Raw genomic sequence first — 26,909 nt, 5'->3', positions numbered from 1 at the left:
GTTAGGTAGAGCTCAGGTATGAGAAAAATGAATAACATTACTGTTGTTTCTGCGGGACTGATCAAATAAAACACAAGAGACTAAATGTCTAAAGAAGTCTTCCACCATGTCCCTGTCTGTACTATTGAAGACTTCCAACGTGTCCCAGGCGGTACTGATGAAGACTTCCACCCTTTCCCCGGTGGCACTGACTGGACCATTTTCTGAGGTTTTCTCTGGTGAAGGCAGTGTGGAGGATGTGGTTTCCGGTTCACCGTTTCAGTTTCCAAACTATAACTCTTACCAATACAGTAAGATAATGACACCAGGTAGTAGGTAGGTTCAGCTTTCCTAACCTAATGACATTTATTTAACCATTACAGATATCCAATACAGTGTCTGGACTGATACTCACAGTACATTAGATACCTAATATGGTATCTACAGATATTCAAAAGTACATTAGCTTCCCAATAAAGTGTCTGTTTGAATACGGATTCACTACAGATACTAAGCATTCACCACAGCTCAACTGGAACATCGTGGTGAGTTGTTGATGAGACACCCTAGTTCCTGTTGTCGGTTCGTGCAGAACCAAGTGCACCGGCAGGTTAACACATATAAACCACTGCTTTCTCACCATCCACACCTCACCACAAGCTGTCTGTAGTTCCGTTTAGACACTAAGTAGGCCACCAACTTTTCTGTAATAGACGCTATACAGGCCGCCCTAAATGTGTTTCTCAACTAGAGCAGTGACTCTTATCCAGTCAAAAAATGTACGCTGGTGGACCGTGAAATGCAATTCATATTTCACATGGTGAGCTAGTGAAACCTAATGTATACTTTAAGTATATTTATTGTTTTACTTAAAGCATTAACAATATCATTTGGACTAAATGTTCTGAATTTGTCTCATTATCATTCATTATTCCACAAAATGCAAGTTCATGCTTTGTTTTTGTTCAATATGCCATTTCTATGAGCCTGTATGAGTTCTACTTACTTGACTTTTTTATGTGAACTGCATGTCGTATCGCTGTCGGATCTATTTAACACTTTATAAAAATAAATGGATCGCCCTGAAACGGGAACATTCGACAGTTGATGACCTGCTAGTTTTGAAAAGGTCAAGTACCCTGCAAAATCACCTCCATTAACATTTCACACCCTGATCACATTGTGCATCTCAAATGCATATTTTGACAAATATTCAATTGCCTGCAATATGCAGTTTCCAAGAGCGTGTATGAATTTTACTTGTTTTGGATATTCTGATTTGGGTGAAATATTGCAAATATTGCTGATAGGATATCCTAGTGACAATGTGTTTGTGTGCACCTTAATAATCATTCCCTACAACTTCAAGTTGGTGTGCCTGGAATGTCTTGTTGGGGTCATGGTTGGCCTCAGCAGCCCCAGAAAGGTTGAGAACCACTGACGTAGAAAGCACAACAACCCACATCTGACAAAATGTCTTCTTTATTTTACAGTTCAACCATCCGCCAAGTAGTCAGACACCTGATAAGACTAACTAAAACACATCAAACTAAACTACCTACATCCCTTATCTCTATTTGTGATGACAACATTATATGCTTATCTCATGTGTCCAGCAGTAGTTACCACAGGCAAATGACAAACGGCACCACAGGTACCACAGTGAACTCAAGTGGATCTTCAACCCCATGTTTTTACACTTGATAAAAGATCCAAACTAAAAGCTGTATATGGTAAGAGTCAAGCACAATACATAAGTGATTTAGAATTTGTTCAAGCATGTGGAAGGACAGATCTTATCATCGTTTAAAATTCTTATCAGGAGGCCACAATTGTTCACATTTTGTGTCTGCAACAGACTGCAACGATCTGTTGGAACTAGCAAGACATATTTGTGGTTACGCTACAAATAATCAAACCATTCATCAGAACATTTCTTCTCATTAAACAAACACAAAAAACATTATTCCTAATAACGGCAACATCATGTAGAACGTAGCATTCCATCCTTTTGGAATATATAGTTTGCCTCTTTTTGAACATCATTTGACAGGTTCTTACCCCAGGAGACTGTAGAGAGGTGGATCTGGTATTCTGATGGGCTGGGGTTGCAGACTTTCTCCGTAACTACATGTAGACTCACAGTCTGACCTATCTCGCTCTGTGTAAAAACAAATTGATCGCACTGACAAGAGAACGCTCGACAGTTGATGACCACAATGTAAAAAAGTTGATAGACAGGACAATAGGGGAAGTTTGAGCACAGACCACTGTGGCCTGCTAGTTTTGAAAATGATAAGCACTTTGAAAAATCACCCACATTAGCATTTCACCTTTCACACATTGTGTGTTAACAGGGATTAACGTGTTCTATAGTTACACTTTGTGTATTTGTTTCCTGACCTTTTTTCTTTGTTTTATTTTGGACTACATCCGCATGAACCTCATCCTCTGAGGCAGCTTCTTCGGCTTCTGAAACACAAACATTTAAATCGGTCAATCGTTACATAAGGACGAGGAGAGGACAAGTTACTCTGTTGGGGATGAGTCACATTTGTTGTACAGGAGAAGGTGTAATTGATTTACGGAGACTTTGGAGGAGGTGGAGGAAGTACCTTTGCGACTCTTTCTCCAGCAGCATCCTCCGACTATTCCCAGAAGAACCATCAGGAGGAGGGGCGGTCCAGCGTAGACCAATGGGAGGAGCAGATGGTGATTGGTGGGGGGGGGGGATTCGGTGGAGGAGGTTGCTGAGGAAAGAAGATCACATAATAAGCAGAAAGACAAGCAAGCCTGCTTTGCTATTCAATCTTCCGAAGACCAATCAGCAGACGCCCACTGAAAGTTCACGGCTGATGGAGGATTGACCCACATTGTTTATGGTAATTTCAGACTGACTGTAGAACTTATGACCAAACAGAGCTCACCTCTGACAGCCAGCCAGCTCCCTGGAGACTCAACACCAGAGAAGGTACACGTGTAGAGGCCTTTGTGAGATCGGTTGACAGCAGCAAAACTCATCTCTCCCGTCAAACCGACCCCAATGAGCAGCCCATTTCTGGAGAAGGTACAGGACTCGTTTATTGGTTTCACGACATCTAGCTTCTGGGACAGGCAGTGAAGTGTAACAGAAGTTCCTTCTGGTACAGGGTGGACAGGACTCTTTAGGATCACAGACCCTCCTGTAGAAACCCAGCAAACTGTCAACCCAGGTCTCAGGACATTATACCATTAAACTACAACGCTGTTTGTTGAACAATGTTAATGGCAGGTGAAAAAGGGGGTCCCTTTATCCATAGGGATCCTTGAACCATAGTGCAGTGTTATAAATGAATTATGTAGTGAGAGAACCAACTGGTGACAAAGAGACACACATACTAGTCACTGTGATGTTGACCGCTTCCCCTCGTTCTCCAGAGCAGTCACACCAGTAAGAACCGCTGTGATATTCTCCTGCCAGTGTAATATTACATTCATGGCTCTTCTGAGAGCAAGTAACTGATTTAGAGTTAGTCATTATACGCTCATCAGCTCCGCAGTATAACCTCAAACTGTCCCGCTTGAAGAACTGAGTCCTGGATGGGCTGATCCCCAGAGAATGGCCAAAACATGGACCTGTAGTCAACCGATCAATACATCAGAAATAAAATCAATTAATTTAGACACAAATCAATCAAAACATTATAGATTAATCAATACATTTATACCAAAAAATGTATAGATTTGGAATCAATATCTCAAAATCAAAAATCTCAAAATAAATACATTTGAATAAATCCAAACATCAGAAATCTGTCAATCAATGCATTTAGAAATCTGTCAATCAATACATTTAAGACGGTTTAACTCACTGTTTCCCCGGGTGAGGTGCAGCAGGACCGGGATTAAAGTCAGCCCTGAAAAGCACCGTGAACATTAATTCATGATCACATCATCCAGCCCTGCTTGATGATTAGTAGGAGCGTGAAAAATAGTTCACGTATATATCAAAAATTAAATGAAAAAATATTTTACCGGTACTATTAATTGACTAAAAGAGAATGTATTGCAAGTATTATCTATATATATATATATATATATATATATATATATAACATTGCACAGATAGATTAATAACATCCTACTTACAGAACATTGGACTTCATAAGATGCCACTGAGTGTTAGATATGTAACACCTGACTGAATCTCAGACAGACTGATGTCTTGTGAGCTCTCACACATGTGAGTGACAGAAGGATGTGCGTGGCCTGGGGTGTTCAGTTCCTCCTCCCTGTGCGCCCGCAAGTACTTCTTTAGTTGTGATGCTAATCAAATGTGTGGTAACATGTTATCAATCCAAAATGATATTTATGTTTGTTAAGAGAGATATTATAACTTAGCTCTTTCTTTGTCTAGAACCATGGCAATCATCACAACCAAACCAAAAAAAATAAAAATAAAGTTACGTAAACTAATCCTTGCTTCCTGGTGGTCTGTGGTTCCAGTTCAAACCTACTCTTCACTACAACCATAATTGAAACGTTTATGTTGAAGGATTAGGCAGAGTGTGTTTTGTGTATTATGTGTGAGCGGTTTAATAAAGTCAACTTTCGCAGGGGATCGAGAGTTGTGATATACTGAACCTCACTCAAAACACACTCTGCCTTCAACATAAACATAAACATAAATATGGCCTTTAATTCAAATGAAATACTTTGACATTGCAGTACTTCATAACATAAGGTTACAACGTAAAGATCAGCCATTTAACCATCACATCATTTCAAAAGCAAACACTAATCCAATAAGTAAAAGGAAATTTACATTGAAGGTAATTCAAAAGACACACGGCAAACACCTTCACACACTCCATCATGGTGAGGATTTGGTGAGAAAAAGGGAGGAAGGCATCACTAAGCCTCTATTTATAGTGGGAGGAGCAACCTAGTACACTGATTCGCCACTTGGTGTCTCTGCAGAGGTGAGGTGGAGTGAAATGCACCTGCAGTTTCTAACAACGGTGTTGAGGGTTCTCGAGCTCCACAGTCACCGAGGTGGAGTTACACAGATCCCTCATAGCGTCACTACCGCAGATGACCCAGGAGGGCGTCAAAGATCAGCCTAACGATAGTCCGGGCTCCCAGGATCGCAGACCCAGGCAGAGTAACCGAACATCGTCGGGTCAAGTGGCCTCTGGCCACTAAGGGGAAACAGTGGCTCCAGTTCAATGATGATGTGGATACGATCCTAGAATCAGCAGCCAAGGGCGATGCAGACAGGAAGATAAAAACCATGGCAACCATCATCATCAGCCTTGCTGTCGAGAGGTTTGGTACAGTGTAGAAGTTGGGTACCAAGACCCCCTACATGAACTATATCCCGTCCTGCCTTGGCCATGAACATGCTGGTCAAGTCAGCAGAGTGCAGAGGTCCGCTTACCAAGTCTGGAGTCCAGCAGCCCCCCATCAGAGCCTTTATGGACGACCTGACAGTAACAACAACGTCAGTGCCGGGGTGCCGATGGATCTTTCCTTGGGGAAGATCATCACCTGGGCTCGGTTGTGTTTCAAGCCTGCAAAATCTAGGTCCCTGGTGCTCAAGAGAGGGAAAGTGACTGACAAGTTCCGCTTCCTTCTGGACGGCACCCAGATTCAATCAGTCACCGAGAAACCCATCAAGAGCCTCAGAAAGACCTTTGATTGCACCCTGAAGGACGCTGCATCCATCAAGGCCACAAATCGGGAGCTGGAGGCGTGGCTGATAGCAGTGGACAAGTCGGGTCTGCCTGGTAAATTCAAGGCCTGGATTTACCAGCAAGGTGTTCTCCCCAGGATTATGTGGCCCCTGCTTGTGTACGAGTTCCCGATAACAACAGTACAGGGCTTCGAGAGGAGGATCAGCAGTTGGCTCCGTAGTGCCACGAAGCCTGAGTAGCATCGCTCTGTACGGGCACAACAACAAACTGACAGACATGGGGGACTCGAGTCACATGACTTGACTCGAGTCAGACTCGAGTCCCAAATTTGAGGACTTGAGACTTGCTTGACTAACACTGATAAAAGACTCGACTTGACTTTGACTTGGTCTTCATGACTTGAGACTCAAAATGACTTTTTTAAAGTTAGATTAAGTTCGAAATTATGTGGTATTTATATATTAATATTTGTTATTTTATTTTGAAGCATGATCGGGTGATTTTACAGTGCAATGAATGCACGCATCTCGGGTGAATGTGCTCTGCTTGGACAAACTGCCGCTGGGTGAGTAGGTCATTACAGGAGCAGCAGTCATGGAGGCGGCAAGACCAAAGATAATTCAATTTGGGTTCAAGGATTACATTGTCGATGATAGTAAGAAAAAGAGGACAGCGGTATGCAAGGTCTGCAGCTCAAAAATCAGTTACACGATCACCACAACATCAAACAAATTACACCGTCAGAGCCAGAGCGTCAGACTGGGCTGTTCTCAGCATACCGCAAAAAACGTAAAATGGATTAAAGTTCCAGTCCCCAAATTCAGTTGAACCACTACTTGGACATTTGTGATGGACAGAGCTGCCTTCAGTTTTGGGCCATGAACAGGCGCACTCTCCCTTCTTTGTTCAAGGTGGTGGTAAGAGTTAGGGCAGTCCCTGCATCAAGTGCACCTGTCGAATGTGTGTTCAGCCATGGCGGGGTGATAATGCGACCCCATCGTTCACAACTCAGTGACAAAGTACTGTCAAATTTAATTTTTTGCAAATGCAATGCATTGTAAGTTGATGTATGTTGCTAGGCAAGATCGCTACCAGCTTTCAGGCTTGTGTGTTACTATTTCCCCTTCCTACAGTATGCGTACGTAATATTACTTTTGAAATATTCATTTTTTTCATGTCTGATGCCATGTGTTGCAAATAATATTCTACAAAATGTAGGGAGATTGACTGATTGACTTGAACTGTTCTCGTATACCTAGAGGTTCTATTTGATTCTGTTCACAGGTTGGAGGTTATGATCATAAAAACATTTTCAAGCTATTGACATAATGGTTTTGGAATGTTTTGAATAGTTTGAGTTATTAATGTTAAGACATTGTTATTGTTAATGTTGAAATAAAACTCAACTTATGAACCACTCTCTTTACCGATTTTTAAATGTGGAAACTGGGTTAGATCATCAGATTTTTGTATGACTTGACTTGTGACTTGCTTGACCTGAGCAATGACTTGACTTGTGACTTGATTGATTCTCACCACAGTGACTTGGGACTTGCTTGAGACTTGAAGGTTATGACTGGAGACTTGCTTGTGACTGGAAGGAAAATATATAAGACTTAAAAGACATGTATTAGGCCTATTATGAAATACTTTGAATGAGTTATTCACATATAGTCTGGAATGCCAGTGTGTTGTTAGGCTCACCATTCAAAGCAAATATACGTCATTAGGCCTAATAATTAAATAGTTTGTGTATTCATGAGTTCAGTCTTGAAAGGAGGCTAGCTGTAAGGCCCATTTGTTAAAGTAAACTAATATGAATATATACTAGTGCATCAACATCAAATGTTGAATTGTGAAACAATAAACATAATCTTGACTTTGAACATGCAACAGTGTAGCCAATGATTTACCTTTACTCAATGCACACTAATTGCCTACTTCATGGCTGGTGATAATTTCATATTTTTGCATTTAAAAAATAATCTCTGGTTTTAAATTAGGGCTTCCCTAGCTGTCTGCTTTAATTCACTGTTGCAGTCGGAAGATATTTGATTGGATATTGGAACATTTAATAATTACTCTGTAGCCACCAAGTTCTGTGAAAGATTCATTGTAAAAACTTATGTTAAAAATGTGTGCATCTGTTTTGTCTCTTGAATTATGCTGAGGCTATACATCTCCACTGAGCCATGGAGAAGCCTGACCGTATAGAAGTATAGGCTATATGCTCTTAATGATAGCGACTTTTCGTTTGTTGCTTTGTGGTAGGGGTGGGAGGGCCTTTGAGTCTTGCTGCCCAGGGCACAGGAAATTGTTAATCCGGCCCTGCCTATCCCCCATAACGCATAATTCATGCAGTGGCCAATGAGATCACAGTTGCCGCTAGAATAACCCTGCATGCATCGAAAACACATTTCCAAGGACATACAAAGGTAAATTGCCTACGTAATACTTTTGGACATCCTCTCCATCTGTAGGCCTACGTGTTTGCCAGGTGTGTCCTTCCTGCGTGTTATGTTTTTATATAGGTTATTGTATCGATACAAAAGCCTATATCATTTATCAATCCGGACTTAATCTTTCGGATCTGTTTCACTATTGCCACCTGTGAATCAACGCTCTGGTATCTCAATTATTCCTTATTTGAGAATAGCGCTACTTGAGATACCAGAGCGTTGATTCTGGTACGCTACCTGTGAATCAACGCTCTGGTATCTCAAGTAGCCTATTCTCAATTTGAGAATAGGATACCAGAGCGATGATTCACAGGTAACTTCATTTCCACATTTAGAGGTGTAGGCCTACAGTGAGCAGCCTGTGGTGTAGATGTTTGAGATTCTCAAACATCTACACCACATGCTGCTCACTGTAGGCCTACACCTCTAAATGTGTTTCCCTTTTAAAGTTGAACCAGTTCGTTAGGTAGTTATTGTGTCCTTCGATGTTCACGAGGATCAACGCACTTCCCTGTCTCTCTTCGGTCTGCTGTCTTAACAACTCAGTGAATAAAATTTTAACACCTTAAAAGCTGCCATGACCGCGACGCATACAACACAATCGCTAAAGATTCCCCTTTTTCTCTTGGGAGAACTCCCTCTTTCACTTTCGCTCTTCAGGAAACAAGGAACACGTTAATATCCTCGATATGGTTTGTATGTATAGTTTACACAAACGAATCAAACGCTGCATTATCAAACTATCCAACTAACTATCCAAAAAGTCAAACGCAGGGTACTTGTGTCGTTGTGTAACTTCTATGAGCGTTATAATGTACGATATCATATGAAATGCGCCTGCCCTTATGGCGACCGTGGGTGTGGTCGCCCGGTTCCGTGTTCCATGGGGGAGCCACAATACTATGTGTGGCCTGCCTTAACCTGCCATTGGGCCCTGGGGCTGAGCGGTATCGTAGGCCCCCTGAGAGGGGGTCTTGCAATGAAAAACGTGTAAATGCCATATGTCCAGAGTGCAAAACGTATTAGTGACCCTCTCTGAGCAACATAGCATCACGATATTCGTATATATATATATATATATGTGTGTGTGTGTGTGTGTGTGTGTGTGTGTGTGTGTGTGTGTGTGTGATAGGCCCCACGATCGGCGTAGGCCCAAAACAATGTGATTTTTTTGTTTGGGGCCTGCAAAGATCAGAGGCCTATCATGAGTGGCAGTATTATATGTGTATCTAATATATATTAACTACTGCAGCTCGTGATAGGCCCCTGATCGTTGTAGGCTTGAGCCCAGGTAAGCCTGTGCATGAATGATGTGATTCACAAGCCAAAACATTCCTTAGAACGTGAAGAAGCCAAAAAAAATCATATCAAGTGATGGACAGAAAATTCGACAAATACCAAAGCAATATGATTTTTATTAGTATTTTCAAGGCCTATGATCTTTGTAGGCCCCAAGAAATCCCATTGTTTTTGGCCTACACCGATCGGGGGCCTATCCTGAGCCAGTATATTAAATAAAGCTCATGATAGGCCCCTGATCGTTGTAGGCCCTGGGGCTTTGGTAAGCCTGTGCATTAAGGCGGCCTTGCCTGGACCCGGGTATTAAATAAATCGCATGAGCGTTTTGAGCACAGTATCGGGCCGAGCCCTATAGTCCTACTGCATATCCCTACGTGCAGGACATGTTCTAAAAATAGAAATAGTCTACACGAGGTAACAATTGTGTTGAGGACGTTATTTTTAAATCAATAGCATTGTAAATATATATTTTAGATATTATTGTTTATACATTGTAAAATGTATTATTATTATTACTACTATTATTATTATCTAGACAAGGGGTACCGTGCAACTTTGTCAATTATGTATAATTGTCATTTTGGGTAAGGATGTGCATGTTTTAATAACATTTATTGTTCTATTAGAGGCAAAGGCAGATGTCCGTGTTCCACTGATTAAGTCAGGGGAGCCTGTCCAGGCCTCTCATGGAAGTCATCTTCATCCTGTTGATCCACCTTTTTGAAGGTAAAACATCCCATAATTACCAACACCCTTTTTTGGTTGTCATACTGTCGCCACATGTTACTATTAGAGTCAGAGGAGTGTCCAGTAGAGTGTCCACTCCATTCTCTGCATGTAGCAAGGTGGATGATCGAGAAGTGGGCTGTGTTCCCCAACCTCACAACCTCTCTTCTACCTCTTCATTGGGTCATCTCTCTGTCTAGGGGAAGCTCACACCGTGAGGGCCCTGGTCGGTGACAACGTCATTCTGTCGGTCGATACTCAGACGTCGTCAGACATCAGCGAGGCTATAGTGGAGTGGTCCAGGACAGACCTGAATCCTGATATTGTCCATCTGCAAGATAACCGTCTGACCATTTATGAACATCAGAATCCGGCATACAGAGGCAGGACGATGCTGTCAGCAGAAGATCTGGACAGAGGTATCATCTCCCTCAAACTGTCAAACGTCCGACTGGCCGATGAGGGGAAATACAAATGCCTGTTCAAGTCCAAAGAAAACGAGTACTTCGTCCAGCTTCTTGTAGGTAAGATTGCTACCAGTAGATTGGAACAAGAAACTACCCTTTCTAGCGGGTGAGACAGATTCTACTACTAATATAGTAGAACTACCCCCCCTAATCCCACCAGAAGTGCGACCTCCTCCTCCCTGTCATAACCCTAACCTCACCCCCAGGTGCAGCCTCCTCCCCAGTCATAACCCTGGAGGATTACAGCAGCAGCGGCCTGGTTCTGGGCTGCCGGGCTAAAGGCTGGTACCCACAACCAAAGCTCTCCTGGCGGAACGCTGATGGACACCTCCTGCCCGCCGTAACCGTGACTACCACCCAGGACCCCGACCGACTCTACAACATTTCCAGCACCGTGGAGGTGGAGTGGGAGAGCCTCAGCAGACCCTTCACCTGTAGAGTTCACCAGGAGCTCTTCAACCAGACCAGGGAGACGGAGATACACCTTCCTGGTAGGTCCTTTTATGTCTTGTGATGAGGTCACTGGATGTAGCATCTTTGACGTCACCCATTGGTTAATGCAAGAGTTCTATGACGGTGAAGACTTCATGTATATGGAGTGTCATCACTTCTATGTCTGGCAGCACAGTTTATAACATTGAGGGTGGTTGTATGAATGCCTCGCACTAGCCTATGGCCAAAACGTATTCGTATTAACGAGACGTCATGAATGTCTCTAGATTTAGGCCTGCCGTGGGATGTTATTGGCAGATGCGATGTTATAGACAGATTCTATAAAAATGTAAATGTACTTGCTCTGCAGAGAACATCATTTCTGGTTTGGCCCGGTCTTGTCGAACTAGCGATGGATGGATTGCTGTTGCGGTGGTGCTCTCTTTGGTGACTGTTGTTATTATTATCATCGGTGAGTACATAGTATTTGTAAGATAATGAGATGCTTTCATTTATTAAATGAATTCCAGCCAGGTGCCAACTCTCATACTGTTCTGTCCAGCCTACAGAACCGTTTATAGAAAATCCTAGAACGAGATGGAAAGAACGGGCCAAAATGAAGATTTGAGATCCTAAGACACCCACACAAGCAGCCACTGCCCACTATGTGCCTCTAGCTGCCTGCTACTGCTCGCTATTTGCCTCTAATGGCGTGTTTCCAACGGTGGATGCGTTTAGGCCCAGTACGATTAGGACCGATAGTGTAGGTGCGGTTAGGCACAGCCATGTTGCGGCTCGTGTTTCCTCCGCCGACCGTACACTTTGACTTCATAGAAGCCCGACGCAGTGTTGCCTGCTAATAAATCCAAGGAAAAAGAAAAAGGCGACACAATAAACAAAGAGCAACAATGTAGGACGTCCAAGAAGGACAGCAAACTTTTGCGTGACATTTTCTTCACTAAACAAAGCTTTCACCATTGCCCAGAAGTACCTTGCGGGTACTGTGTTTGTTTGTTATTATCCCTAGGGCTGGGTATCGTGGCCAATTACCTAAATCGATTCGATTTCATAAGGTTCTGAATCGATTAATCACTATTCGATTCGATTCAATCTGCTCTTAAATAATGAAAATAGCTCAACTGTGTTACAAAATACAATTGTAATTTATTTTTTCTCTTCATCTTAAACTGTCCAATTTCGACCAATTAACAGACGGCGTGTGTAGCTCAAACATGTTGGCACCCTTTTAGACCGCTTGGTGCCCCAACGGATGAGCACAGAGATAAGTACGGCTAACTTTTGGAGGTGGAAACACGAACCGTTCCGCACCTATTCATACCTAACCGAACCGCACCCACCTGTGGAAACGCGCCCTAACTAGCTTCTACTTCCATCTATAGCTGCTTTCACACATACACGTAAATCCTGCTATTCTCCTGATGGGTCTTATGTGTGAACGACGTATCCTGACATTGCTATCCTGAGAAATCTCCTGAACCCCTGTGCCTGGGGTACTTTATCCTTAGGTAATGTTAATTACCTTATATTTGAATGAGGAGTATAAAGTCTGTATTTCTCACACCACTTGAGTTGGCGTGTTGAGAGTTCAACATGCACGTTCAGAGTCATTCTTGGCGAAAGCTAAAAGATAGGTCTTATCATAACCCTAAAAGTACACATCAATACAAAAAACTACATAACATGAGTTCACAGCTGCACGCGTGTATATAATTTTTTTTGATTGTTATTATTTATAACAGTTAGCTGAACATTACAGGGTCCCGTCCTTTCACTCCCTGTTTTGTCAGTTAAACACAGAAGTCTATTATATTTGTCCCTGCAGTCATTTGCGATGTTTTTTTCTTCGTTGTTTCTTCTATTTGTGTCTAACTCATGCTCCAATCTTTCATCGATCGATATGGATGCAACGGAATACTATATGATGCATCGGTGCAGCAACATTTAAGATGATCGCAATGAGTTCTGCCCGTTCTGCCTCCGTGCTGTCTGTGGTCAAACCCAACTGGATTGACAGCGGCCACACTTACCCCGCCTCTTGCAAGCCCAGTTCGCCGAGCTCTGAACCCCTTTTTGATTCTACTGATGTCGGAATAACATCGATGTCTGCATATCAAGCGTGAATAAGTGTGAATCACCCTCAGGCTCAAATGTCCTGATTTACAAATGCGGCGAAAAGGCAGAGGACATGTGTGAAAACGACTTATGTGTCTCTAACTGAGCAGGTGCGTCGTTAGACCTGGGCATTCGAGGCTATAGCCCCGGATCTTTTGGGAATAGCCCCGGATCGCCGTGCCATCAAAAGAAAAAAGAAAATAAATAATGATGAGGAAAATAGCCCCGTAGAGTATACTTCTTTGTGGTCGCATTACCAGCAGCCAGAGATGCAACATTGTAGCCAGTGAAAACCGCAAAATTCTGACGTGTCCATATATGGGCAGATTTAGAATAATTTGTTGCAAAATGTTGCAAATTCATCAGTATTCTTTCTTCTCTATGCATAGTGTATCACGTTGATATTGCTGTTTCGTGCTGCTAGCCTTTTATTGATATCTGAGAGTGTTGAGAAGGACAGTATTAAAATATCTTTGGTAAGATGGATATAAGAGAGACCCGCAGTGAATTCAACCCGGTCCACTTGACATCGGGTATAGGTGCATGACAGTGGTACCCTAAAACTTCAATAGCCCGGACTTTTATTTGTTTCAAACACTAAAAGTTTGAACAAAACTCTTGCTCAGCAAAGATGGGAAATACTATCAAATGTATTATTTAAACCAGTATGAATATTACCGTAGGTTACCAGGCAATTGAATAACACACACACACACACACACACACACACACACACACACACACACACACACACACACACACACACACACACACACACACACACACACACACACACACACACACACACACACACACACACACACTTTCCCATCCTTAACGTAAACATTAACCTACTCAGTAGGCCTGCCCCGACCTGAGTCTGACATGATGATTGGTCCTTCCTTTCCTTCTCAAACTACGTTACAATTGCATATTTCGTCAGCCCGATTTTCAAATTTTCTCGGAGGACAAACCTCCGAACCCCCCTTTTAAGGGACTCTGACTCCTGGGCTACAGCCCCGAATGTTTACAACTGCTAGCGACGCTCATGCAGGGGAGGACCTATAAGTTCACTTGAGATGTCAATTATATTATAAATTAAATGGAATATAGTAATGCATCTGATATGAATTACAATACAGTTTGATCCAACTGCGCATTGTGTTTGGTTGAGCACCACCTAGCCACCCTAGGATAATTCTACAGGTCTGTGAAAGTCTGCAGGACACTACCATTATTGACGCAAAGAATTACGAAGCTCACTTCAATGAGCCAGTATTTTCTGAAGCCAATATGCTTGAGTTTTTTATTGATGCATAGCTTTATTAGACGTGATTATTCTTATGCATATTTGTGTTTTAGTTACCTTTTTGTTAGATGTGTATTTTAGTATTTGTAGGGATGGCACCAGGCTGCTTGAGTGTTATCTCCCTGTTGGGGATGAGGTTGTTTGTATCAGGCTTTTGATGTGGTGTTCTGTGCTATACTTTTTTTGATACAATACTATGTAGATCAACTGTTATTCTGGATGCTAGATGCCCGTTACCCTGGAGGTTTGTTTACATTAATGGCATCACAAGTATTCCGTTACCATTTTGACTCTGTTTCACTAAAAGGAGCAGTAGGCTATATTTCGAGGAAATTCCCCCTGCCCTAAGCCCCTCCCAAACAAAGGGCAAATATTGTGATATTCCTGGTTGGCAGCTACAAACTATCCAGTATTGGTGTTTTTTTTATGATATTCCTGATGTAAGTCACTTCGGAAAATGTTCATCTGTTGCATAGCCTTGCTGAGCGTTCGCTAGGATGTTTCCTTGGTGGAGCTGGCATATTCCTTAGCAACTGTATATTGCTAGTTTCACCCCATTCACCTTTACTCTCACCATGATTTGTCAGCACTGAATAATGTACTCGACGTCTAATAGTACGTACGACATGTGGGGCCAGAGCAACAGCAACACAGAGACTTCATACCATTGTGCACCAAGTGCCCACCTCTCAGGACATTGTCCGTCACACTTCTTGCATTGAAGTTAAATTGTGTGCCAATCTCTTGCGGTGTGCTACACAGTCTGCCAGTTTACTTTCACACGTGCATGTCCTTACATTAAGGGTCCCGAGCCGAAACGCATGACTCTAATTTCGCTCCATTCGTATTATATTGGAATAAATCACTATATCCTACTTAACTATTAACCCTATACTAAACAATATATATGATATGTCACACATATCGCGCTAATCAGGATCTTCACACTTAATCAGATAGAAGAGAGAATCAGATAAATTGCCTTTCATAAGGCCTATGTGTTCCAGAAAGAAATAGGCTAATTCAACTTGCTCTGTCATTGCTCTGTTAGCTCGCCCGACTGCATGTCAGGCTACCCGGGGTGTACGTATCACACAAGGGGATGGTGGGGGAGCTGACTAGAGTGAGTGTGATGATTGGACTAGGTTGTTCTGAGATCCAGGCTAAAAACGACAGCAAGTTCCTTTATCCTAAAACAATTGACAATTATCCGAAAAATATATATTTGTGGTGTACTTTTCTCATTGTTAAATAAATAACAAAAACCTTCCTGGCTCCAAAAGTGGATCGTTTTAAGAAGCGGTAATGAACCGGTTGAATGAATAAATAAAAAAGTAAAACAAGGTAAATATACAACATATAAAAAAAAGAATGCATTGTGTAATACATTCTTTCTTTATGTCTGGAGACCATTAGTATTCTCTGCTCCAACAACTCAACATAACAGGTCGATATACAGATACTAACATAACAGTTTACATACATGGTTATGTTTAACGGGAGGAATATTATGTTTCGTATGCACATTGTTGTGTGTGTGTTTGTGTGTGACTTCTATGCAGCTTTAATGTCCCTATATTATTTGCCATTTCTAGCTTTCTATTTTCTATGTTTTGACTGAACAGCCCCTTTCTACCCTTGCTTCGAAAAGCCCTTCATACATTTCACCACATGTACTCACATGTACTTAAATTATCTGCATTTCATTCTACCATGAATAAAAAAATAATTGATTCTCGGCTGATGCGTTTTTATCATTATTTATGATAAAACTTGTTTATGCCCACCTTTTCATGTGTCTCGCTGTACCAATTTACTACAGGTGGAAAATAGCAGCATGCTAAAACCTGCTACAATGCATCTCAACCTTGTTTTAAACAAGGTTAATGTTTCTTTTGTACATTGTCCCTGTTCAAATTTAGTCTTAGAACGATTCTCTACAAAGCAACTTTATAATTAATGTGATGGGTCGTTTGCTGATCAACGTCGCCCTCTGCTGGCAGTTGTTAAAACACGACCAACCTTTCATATCAACAGATAAAACAGGATTACGTCACTAGCATGCTCTCAGTTAAACTTAGCATTAAAGGCTATAACGTTAACGATGTTTAACTCTATCAAATGTTTGGTAACATGTTATCAATCCAAATTTGTGCAATATTTATCTGCACATTTATCTGCACATTTATATCACTTCAATATAAATGTCATTTTTTCAATATTGATTATTTCATGTGCAATAAATACCTGCCTGGATCAATTTATGCATTTACAGGGTATATTTTCCTGTACATATATAGCCCTTCTGTATTCAAGTGTAATTCTTTTTGTATTAATTGATATCTAAATGTATTGAGTGATTTCTAAATGTATTTATTTATAATGTATTGACTGAATTCTAAATGTATTGATTTAAATTCTAATGTATTAATTGGTTTCTAAATTAGTGTTATGGTATCTAATGCGAACCGGGGCTTAACCAGTAACCATTGGCTTAAATTCCAGTATGGTAGGGCTGAGCGAACTGGAGCCCCGGGAGGCTGTTGGAACATGGAATGCAATTCATATTTAACATGGGGAGCTAGTGAAACTTTAAGTATATTTATTGTTTTACTTAAAGTATTAACAATATAATTTTGACTTAATGTTTTAAATTTGCCTAATTATTTATTCATTATTCAACAAAATGCAAGTTCATGCTTTGTTTTTGTTCAATATGCCATTTCTATGAGCCTGTATGAGTTCTACTTACTTAACTTTTTTGTGTGAGCTGCATGTAGTCTCGCGGTCGGATCTATTTAACACTTGGATCGCCTTGAAACGAGAACATTCGACAGTTGATGAACTGCTAGTTTTGAAAATGTCAAGTCCTCTGCAAAATCACCTCCATTAAAGGCACCCAGTGCAACTTTCGAGGCTTAAAAATAAACATTCAATTTCTAGTCTTTTTTACACATAGTAAGTTTCAATAACTCCATACCATTACATACCGACATTCAAGCAGCAAAGATGAGACGTCGTTGTGTGGTGAGAACTGATAAAAAATCGATAACAACAACAATGCCGCCATTTTCTTTATTTTTTGTAACCTACAATAAATAAAGCAGGCTTCCAGTCAATGGAAAAATGGCTTCTCCCCACCGGCGATTGTTGTTGTTTACGATTTTCTATCAGTTCTCACCACACAACGACGTCTCATCTTTGCTCCTTGAATGTCGATATGTAATGGTATGGAGTTATTGAAACTTACTACGTGTAAAAAAGACTAGAAATTGAATGTTTATTTTTCATTGAATGTTTACATAAAGTTGCACTGGGTGCCTTTAACATTTCACACCCTGATCACATTGTGCATCTCAAATGCATATTTTGACAAATATCAAATTGCCTGCAATATGCAGTTTCTATGAGCGTGTATGCATTTTACTTGTTTTGGATAATCTGATTTGGGTGAAATATTGCAAATATTGTTGATAGGATATCCTATTCATAATATGTTTGTTTGCAGCTTAATAATAGATACATCTCTTATCTCTCTTTCTTAAGACAACATTATATGTTTATCTCATGTGTCCAGCAGTAGTTACCACAGGCAAATGGCAAACGGCACCACAGGTACCACAGTGAACTCAAGTGGTTCTTCAACCTCATGTTTTACACTAAAGATCCAAACTAAAAGCTGTATATGGTAAGAATCAAACACAATACACAAGTGATGTAGCAATTGTTCAAGCATGTGGACGGACAGATCTTATCATCGTTTAAAATTCTTATCAGGAAGACACAATTGTTCACATTTTGTGTCCGCAACAGACTCCAACGATCTGACATATTTGTGGTTAAGCTACAAATAACCAAACCATTCATCAGAACATTTCTCTTCATTAAACAAACACAAAAAACATTATTCCTAATAACGGCAACATCACGTAGAACGTAGCATTCCATCCTTTTGGAATACATAGTTTGACTCTGTTTGAACATCATTTGACAGGTTCTTGTCCCAGGAGACTGTAGAGAGGTGGATCTGGTATTCTGATGGGTGGAGGTCGCTGACTTTCTCCTGAACTGCATGTAGTCTCGTGGTCTGACTTATCTCGCGCTGTGTAAAAATAAATTGATGGCACTGACATGAGAACGCTCGACAGTTGATGACCACAATGTGCAAAAATGATAGATAGGCCATAGAGGAAGTTTGAGCACAGACCACTGTGGCCTGCTAGTTTCGGAAATGTGAAGCACTCTACAGAATCACCTATATTAGCATTTCACATGTTGATCACATTGTGCCTCTTAAATGCATATTCTGACGATTATTAAATTGCCTGCAATATGCAGTTTCTAAGAGAGTAATAATTGTACTTGTTATTGATAATCAGCTTTGGGTGAAATATTGCAAATATTGCTGATAGGATATCCTAGTAACAATGTGTTTGTGTGCACCTTAATAATCATTCCCTACTACTGAAAGTTGGTGTGCCTGGAATGTCTTGTTGGGTTCATGGTTGGCCTCAGCAGCCCCAGAAAGGTTGAGAACCACTGACGTAGAAAGCAGTACAACCCACATCTTACAAAATGTCTTCTTTATTTTACTAGTTGCTGTCGTCCCCAGTGCAGAAGGACCTGCACCGGTAGGTAACCACATACAGACTACTGCTTTCTCACCATCCCACAAGTTTTCTGTAGTTCCGTTTTAGACACTAAGTAGGCCACCCGACTTGTCCGTAGTAGACGCTATACAGGCCGCCCTAAATGTGTTTCTCAAATAGATAAGTGACTCTTAAACCAGTGAGAAAATGCAAGCTGTTGGACCGCGAAATGCAATTAATATTTAACATGGTCAGCTAGTGAAACCTAATATATACTTTAAGTATATATATATATTTTTACTTAAAGTATCAATATAATTTGTATTAAATCTTCTAAATTTGCCTCATTATTGATTCATTATTCCACATAATGCCAGTTCATGCTTTGTTTTGGTTCAATATGCTTCTTATAATATACTGTATATGTCAATATATATGTACAATACATGTGCAATACATTCTCTTTGGGGTACTTAATAGTAGTGTGTTTTTTATTTTATTTTTGATATCTGAAATATTTGACACATTCATGCTAATCATCAAGCAGGGCTGGATGATGTGATCATGAATGAATGTTCACGGTGCTTTTCAGGGCTGACTTTAATCCTGGTCCTGCTGCACCTCTAGAAGGTAGGTTTTATTTTATTTATTGTTTCATTGTGTTATATTTTTGTTTTATTGTTTGTTGCATGATTGCTTCATGTTATTGTACCTTTTATTACCCAAATATCTGACCTTAATTGTTCGAAGTTCGGATGACTCTTTATTCTACTCAGTTTAGACAGGAAATTATTGACTTGGTCTGGAATTCCCATCACACTTCCTCTTACAACAAGATTCACTCTCAGAGACCATGAAGATAAATTAATCAAATATTGACACCCATGTGTGTGTCAATTTGACATGGGACATGAAAAAAAATAAAAAGAGCACTTGAACCTTTTTAAACGTATTAACATTTAAATATTCCCACATCCATTTTCTTTGAAGACACCAATTTTCAAAAAAATCTAAATCAAGGAATTCATATTCACATGTATACAATGACAGCGGCAGACTTTTTATCCAAAATGTACTTTATTTTTATTTTTAATTGACTATATTTTTCAGTGCAACACAATATGGTGACAACCTTTTTCGAATAGGTAACTTCACTAGTGTGTTCCCCCGCCTAACAAAGAGAGAAACATCACACCGTGACTTTTGCAGCACTTTCTGCGATAAATGTGTTGCAGAACTTGACTTTATAGCCATAGGAATTTAGGTGTACAATCAAATTAATTATATATTTTATTCTTTAATAATATATTACCACGGAATCCCCCAGCCCCCCAGGTGTCGTGTACATATATATATATATATATATATATATATATATATAAGCATATGTTTACTTGTTTACGGCCTATGGCCATCATTTCAATTTCTGTGACTTCCACAATGTCCATGGCGATATCTTTTCAGTGGTGAATGTCAAGTGGAGGATGTAGTAATAAGAAGTGTTGAAAAAGTATACTCTTCTTTTTCAATGTGTCAATGCATTATAAGCCTATGTATATGTGACGAGTGGTATGTTACAACTTGTTGGTGTATTTATAGGGAGTGGAGTTAGGTAGAGCTCAGGTATGAGAAAAATGAATAACATTACTGTTGTTTCTGCGGGACTGATCAAATAAAACACAAGAGACTAAATGTCTAAAGAAGTCTTCCACCATGTCCCTGTCTGTACTATTGAAGACTTCCAACGTGTCCCAGGCGGTACTGATGAAGACTTCCACCCTTTCCCCGGTGGCACTGACTGGACCATTTTCTGAGGTTTTCTCTGGTGAAGGCAGTGTGGAGGATGTGGTTTCCGGTTCACCGTTTCAGTTTCCAAACTATAACTCTTACCAATACAGTAAGATAATGACACCAGGTAGTAGGTAGGTTCAGCTTTCCTAACCTAATGACATTTATTTAACCATTACAGATATCCAATACAGTGTCTGGACTGATACTCACAGTACATTAGATACCTAATATGGTATCTACAGATATTCAAAAGTACATTAGCTTCCCAATAAAGTGTCTGTTTGAATACGGATTCACTACAGATACTAAGCATTCACCACAGCTCAACTGGAACATCGTGGTGAGTTGTTGATGAGACACCCTAGTTGCTGTTGTCGGTACGTGCAGAACCAAGTGCACCGGCAGGTTAACACATATAAACCACTGCTTTCTCACCATCCACACCTCACCACAAGCTGTCTGTAGTTCCGTTTAGACACTAAGTAGGCCACCAACTTTTCTGTAATAGACGCTATACAGGCCGCCCTAAATGTGTTTCTCAACTAGAGCAGTGACTCTTATCCAGTCAAAAAATGTACGCTGGTGGACCGTGAAATGCAATTCATATTTCACATGGTGAGCTAGTGAAACCTAATGTATACTTTAAGTATATTTATTGTTTTACTTAAAGCATTAACAATATCATTTGGACTAAATGTTCTGAATTTGTCTCATTATCATTCATTATTCCACAAAATCCAAGTTCATGCTTTGTTTTTGTTCAATATGCCATTTCTATGAGCCTGTATGAGTTCTACTTACTTGACTTTTTTATGTGAACTGCATGTCGTATCGCTGTCGGATCTATTTAACACTTTATAAAAATAAATGGATCGCCCTGAAACGGGAACATTCGACAGTTGATGACCTGCTAGTTTTGAAAAGGTCAAGTACCCTGCAAAATCACCTCCATTAACATTTCACACCCTGATCACATTGTGCATCTCAAATGCATATTTTGACAAATATTCAATTGCCTGCAATATGCAGTTTCCAAGAGCGTGTATGAATTTTACTTGTTTTGGATATTCTGATTTGGGTGAAATATTGCAAATATTGCTGATAGGATATCCTAGTAACAATGTGTTTGTGTGCACCTTAATAATCATTCCCTACAACTTCAAGTTGGTGTGCCTGGAATGTCTTGTTGGGGTCATGGTTGGCCTCAGCAGCCCCAGAAAGGTTGAGAACCACTGACGTAGAAAGCACAACAACCCACATCTGCCAAAATGTCTTCTTTATTTTACAGTTCAACCATCCGCCAAGTAGTCAGACACCTGATAAGACTAACTAAAACACATCAAACTAAACTACCTACATCCCTTATCTCTATTTCTTATGACAACATTATGTTTATCTCATGTGTCCAGCAGTAGTTACCCCAGGCAAATGACAAACCGCACCACAGGTACCACAGTGAACTCAAGTGGATCTTCAACCCCATGTTTTATTCTAAAGATCCAACCTAAATGCTGTATATGGTAAGAATCAAACACGATACACAAGTGATGTGATGATTCTTATCAGGAAGACACAATTGTGCACATTTTGTGTCTGCAACAGACTCCAACGATCTGTTGGAACTAGCAAGACATATTGTGGTTAAGCTACAAATAACCAAACCATTCATCAGAACATTTCTTCTCATTAAACAAACACAAAAAAAACCTTTTTCCTAATAACGGCGACATCACGTAGAACTTAGCATTCCATCCTTTTGGAATCTATACTTTGCCTCTGTTTGAACCTCATTTGACAGGTTTTTACCCCAGGAGACTGTAGATAGCTGGATCTGGTAATCTGATGGGCGGAAGTCGCGGACTTTGTCCTGAACTGCATGTAGTCTCGTGGTCCGACCTATGTAGCGCTGTGTAAAAATAAATTAATGGCATTGACGTGAGAACGCTCGACAGTTGATGACCACAATGTGCAAAAATTATCGCTATGATAATAGGGGAAGTTTAAGCACAGACCACTGTGGCCTGCTAGTAAAATGATAAGCACTATGCAAAATCCCAAACATTAACATTTCACCTTTAACACATTGTGCTGAAAGGTGAAATTGAATACAACCTGTTCTAAAGTTACACTTTGTGTGTATTTGTTCCCTGACCTTTGTTCTTCATTTTATTTTGCACCACATCCGCATAAATCACATCCTCTGAGGCAGCTTCTTCAGCTTCTGAAACATAAACATTTAAATCTTTCTTTTGTTATGTTAGAAAGGAGGAGGAGGAGAAGTTACTCTGTTGGGGATCAGTCATAGTTGTAAGGAGGAGAAGGTGTAATTGAGTTAGAGCGAATTAGGAGGAGGTGGAGGACAAAGAGTTATTGGGTACCTTTGCGTCTCCTTCTCCAGCAGCATCCTCCCACTACTCCCAGAAGAACCATCAGGAGGAGGGGTGGTCCAGCATAGGCCAATGGGAGGAGATGATGGGGATGGGAGGGGGGGAGGGATGTGGGGGGGGGGAGGGATGTGGGGGAGGAGGTTGCTGAGGAAAGGAGATCACATACTGTAATAAGCAGACAAGCAAGCAGGCCTGCTGTGCTTTTCAATATTCAATTCAAATAACTTTTTTCTTCCGATAGATACTTCACATGTGGAGGAGCAGCAGGGTGTGTCCATACCCAACAGTACATACGATAAACAATAAACAAACACACACGCACGCACACACGTGCACACACGCACGCAACATCAGCCCACACTAGACATATAAATCTTTGCTAAGCCTGATGAATAAATAGTAAATAGTACCAAGTTGAGGAGCGCTAAATCATAGTTAAAAAAGATTCCAGGTGTTAAAAAAGAGAGGAGACAGTTCAAACAGGGGTTCAACCATTCAAAAGTCTTATGGATGCCGGCAGGGCCGACAGACTGGGGGTGTAAGGGGGACAGGCTTGGGGGGGCCCAAGGCAGTGCGAAATTTCAAGCCCTGCCGCCTGTCTATTCAGGGGGGGCCCAAGCCCATGCAAAGTTTCAATTATTATTTTTTATTTTTTTTTAAATATTTTTGAAATTGTTTAATAACATAAATGATACGATGAATATAGATCTAAATGCAAGCTTGGAGTATTAGTTTAATAAATTGGTTTATTATTGTTTAATTAAAGACTGCTGTGACTAATCTGATAACACCCCTTTCAGAAAGTGTGAAATGGTCGCGAATCTCACCTTGCTTGCGGTGAGACTTTATTATCTGAATGGAGATGCGGCAATATGTCAAAGTTAAATAAATTGAAGTCTGTCTCTCAGGAGAGAAAGGTGAAGAAAGACGGGGAGAGAAGACAAAATGAAGGAAGTCAGGTTCTGACCAACTTATTTTCTAAGAAAGGTGAGCGCAAACGTTTAAACACACAAGATGAAACCCCATTCTTAACTACCTCCGTTATCGTTGCTAAAACAGAGACAACCCAAAGAAGAGCAAACAATAGGCTACACTTTCAAATGATAAGGCCTTTGTTATTAAGGTAAAGGATAAATATAGTGTATGGTAGGCTAATATTGCAACAGCAGGCTACTGATTTGAAGCAAGCTAACATTAAATTAATACCAAGTCGTTATTAGGTTACACAATAAATATTAACCAATGGCATATAGGCTAGCTAGCCCCAGATGTCATATTACAAAATGACTATATCATCCTAGCTGCCTGCTAGTAAAACTAAAAAAATAAATTAAATAAAAAGCATTCATAAGACCAATCAACAGCACGCCTGCTGAAAGAAATTCAGGGCTGATAGATGACATATCCACATTGTTTTATGGTACTTTCAGAACCATTGTTTTGATTATTTAATGATGAAGAAGTTCTACCATAGTCTCCCTTTAATGTGACTGTACAAATTCACCATTAGACCAAGCAGGAAGCTCACCTCTGACAGCCAGCCAGCTCCCTGGAGACTCAGCACCAGAGAAGGTACACGTGTAGAGGCCTTCATAAGATCTGTTGACAGCAGCAAAACTCATCTCTCCCGTCAAACCGACCCCAATGAGCCGCCCATCTTTGGAGAAGTTACAGGACTGGTTTATTGGGGTCACAACAACCAACTGTTTACTGGACTTGTGGGACGTCAGGCAGCGAAGTGTAACAGGACTTCCTTCTGGTACAGGGTGGACAGGACTCCCTAGGATCACAGACCCTTCTGTAGAAACACAGCATACTGTAAACCCATCTACCAAGCTCTATACTAGACACTAGACACATGCCAGATAAATGTCCTTATAATTTGTGAATAATGTACTGAGAAATCCAACTGGTGATAAAGAGCCACACATACCAGTCACTGTGATGTTGACCGCTTCCCCTAGTTCTCCAGAGTTAGAGTCACACCAGTAAGAACCGCTGTGATGTACTCCTGCCAGTGTAATATTACATTCATGGCTCTTATGAGAGCAAGCTGATTTAGAGTTAGTCATTATACGCTCATCAGCTCCGCAGCATAACGTCAAACTCTCCCGCTTGAAGAACTGAGTCCTGGATGGGCTGATCTGCAGAGAACGGCCAAAGCATGGACCTGTAGTCAACCAAAACATTAGAAATCAATAAGTTCATTTAGAATTCAGTCAATACATTTAGAAATAAATCAATACATACATTTAAGACAGTGTAAACTCACTGTTACCCCGGGTGAGTGTGAGTTTACACTGTCTTAAATGTATGTATTGATTGATTGAGGAAATCACTAATAACTAATTATTCACTAATTGAATAAATAAATCTCAAAATCAATAAATTCGAATCAATCAATGCATCAGAAATCAATCAATGCATCAGAAATCAGTCAATCAATACATTTAAAAATCTGTCAGTCAATACATTTAAGACGGTATGAACTCACTGTTTCCCCGGGTGAGGTGCAGCAGGACCAGGATTGAAGTCAGCCCTGAAAAGCACCGTGAAGATTAATAAATGATCACATCATCCAGTCCTGCTTGAGTAAGTAGGAATGCGTCTAATAGTTCAGATATGTATTAAAGAATAGATACAAAAAATACATTACTATGAGGCGACCCAAAGAGTATGTCATGAACATGTATTGTTTTATACACATATTCAGTATAGAAATGTTGAGATACTGCAGATTAAATTAAAATATGAAATATTGCACAGATAGATTAATAACATCCTACTTACAGAACATTGCACTTCATAACACGCTACTGAGTGTTAGATTCATAACACCGACTGATTCTCATACAGACTGATTCTTGTGAGCTCTCACACATGCAGTGACGGAAGGATGTGCGTTGCCTGGGGCGTTCAGTTCCTCATGCCTGTGCGCCCACAAATAGTTCTCTAGGTGTGATGTTAATCAAATGTTTGGTCACGTGTTATCAATCCAACCAACCAACCAATCCACAATATTTATTATCAAAATATATATATATTTTTTATTGATTTCTAAATGTATTTACTGAATTCTGAATGTATTGATTGATTTCTAATGTATTAATTGGTTTCTAAATTAATGTTATGTTATCGTATTTATTGACTTCAGGTCAATTTTTTGGCCGGACTGAGTTCTTCAAACGCGAGAGTTGGACTTCATACTGTAGAGCTGATAAGAGTGGAAAGACTCACTAATCATCATTATTTGTTCTCAGAAGATTCTCTCCACATGGATTTCCCAATCACTTGAAAATCATGTCATGGAATGAATGGTGGAATTAACTCCTCTATCTCTATACCTCCTCGTCACTCTTTGCCACATCGTCCTCTTCGTTCAACAGGCAAACTCAGTGCAGTGCAGTCCGGGGTGAACCGCAGCATGGAGGAAAAGTGATTGTTGCCTTTTGCGACTACCGGAGCTCTATATATAATAGTATATAATATTCTGCGCGTAAACAAGGGGGGTGCCATATTGGTACCGTTTTGTGTTCTATCTTCCGGTTGAGCAAATCTGTCCGTTATCGTACAGTGGCACAATACATTAGCAATTTTAGTCAAGATGACAAGCATTATTTGTTCCGTGCGGGGCTGCCAGAACAACTGGAATAAAAGACGGGT

General features: G+C 40.4%; 3 protein-coding genes across 11 annotated transcripts in view; 2 read left to right on the top strand and 1 right to left on the bottom strand.

Annotated features, from left to right (window-relative positions):
• Nucleotides 1–26,909, top strand: part of LOC132475848 (butyrophilin subfamily 2 member A2-like) — a 38,282-nt gene that overhangs the window by 9,932 nt on the left and 1,441 nt on the right. Inside the window, exons 4-6 of one of the 5 annotated variants that reach the window (XM_060077216.1) lie at nucleotides 10,812–11,096; nucleotides 11,408–11,509; nucleotides 11,600–11,854. In XM_060077216.1, the coding sequence (XP_059933199.1) occupies nucleotides 10,812–11,096; nucleotides 11,408–11,509; nucleotides 11,600–11,628 (416 nt within the window). In that variant the 3' untranslated portion in view covers nucleotides 11,629–11,854. Of the gene's footprint in view, nucleotides 1–10,811; nucleotides 11,097–11,407; nucleotides 11,521–11,599; nucleotides 11,855–26,909 lie in introns of those variants that run through there. The other 4 variants (XM_060077215.1, XM_060077217.1, XM_060077220.1 and 1 more) reach the window with 4 other exon arrangements.
• Nucleotides 1,444–26,178, bottom strand: LOC132475839 (Fc receptor-like protein 5). 4 transcript variants are annotated; one of them, XM_060077196.1, is made up of 9 exons: nucleotides 26,037–26,172; nucleotides 25,741–25,785; nucleotides 25,180–25,416; nucleotides 24,958–25,044; nucleotides 2,907–3,077; nucleotides 2,595–2,729; nucleotides 2,383–2,451; nucleotides 2,041–2,140; nucleotides 1,444–1,857 (listed from the first exon to the last, which is right to left on the bottom strand). In XM_060077196.1, exons 1-9 carry the CDS (start codon nucleotides 26,041–26,043, stop codon nucleotides 1,779–1,781), a joined length of 930 nt encoding a protein of 309 aa, XP_059933179.1. In that variant the 5' UTR covers nucleotides 26,044–26,172; the 3' UTR covers nucleotides 1,444–1,778. The 4 variants fall into 4 exon arrangements, with proteins under 4 accessions (XP_059933179.1, XP_059933182.1, XP_059933181.1 ...); XM_060077199.1 differs by lacking the exon at nucleotides 24,958–25,044 and having other exon boundaries at nucleotides 2,907–3,161; nucleotides 26,037–26,178; XM_060077198.1 differs by lacking the exons at nucleotides 24,958–25,044; nucleotides 25,180–25,416; nucleotides 25,741–25,785; nucleotides 26,037–26,172 and adding exons at nucleotides 3,358–3,594; nucleotides 3,831–3,875; nucleotides 4,108–4,357 and having other exon boundaries at nucleotides 2,907–3,161.
• LOC132475846 (butyrophilin-like protein 2) overlaps nucleotides 7,984–26,909 on the top strand; it is a 38,829-nt gene continuing 19,903 nt past the window's right edge. Inside the window, exons 1-2 of one of the 2 annotated variants that reach the window (XM_060077211.1) lie at nucleotides 7,984–8,089; nucleotides 10,039–10,138. In XM_060077211.1, the coding sequence (XP_059933194.1) occupies nucleotides 10,099–10,138 (40 nt within the window). In that variant the 5' untranslated portion in view covers nucleotides 7,984–8,089; nucleotides 10,039–10,098. Of the gene's footprint in view, nucleotides 8,152–10,038; nucleotides 10,139–26,909 lie in introns of both variants that reach the window. The other variant, XM_060077212.1, reaches the window with a different exon arrangement.

The sequence above is a fragment of the Gadus macrocephalus genome, chromosome 17 (genome assembly GCF_031168955.1).
Source record: "Gadus macrocephalus chromosome 17, ASM3116895v1".
NCBI classification, from domain to species: domain Eukaryota; kingdom Metazoa; phylum Chordata; class Actinopteri; order Gadiformes; family Gadidae; genus Gadus; species Gadus macrocephalus.
The sequence above is the reverse complement of the archived record's forward strand: the minus strand, read 5'-3'. Positions and strand labels throughout refer to the sequence as shown.

What these genes read in the sequence shown, in the direction of transcription:
- LOC132475839 (XM_060077196.1), bottom strand. An exon ending in CCTGACGTCCCACAAGTCCA is followed by an intron (nt 3,078 to 24,957) that starts GTAAACAGTTGG and finishes CCCAGAAGCTAG; the next exon opens with ATGTCGTGAAACCAATAAAC. An exon ending in GAGCTGGCTGGCTGTCAGAG is followed by an intron (nt 2,730 to 2,906) that starts GTGAGCTCTGTT and finishes TTCTTTCCTCAG; the next exon opens with CAACCTCCTCCACCGAATCC.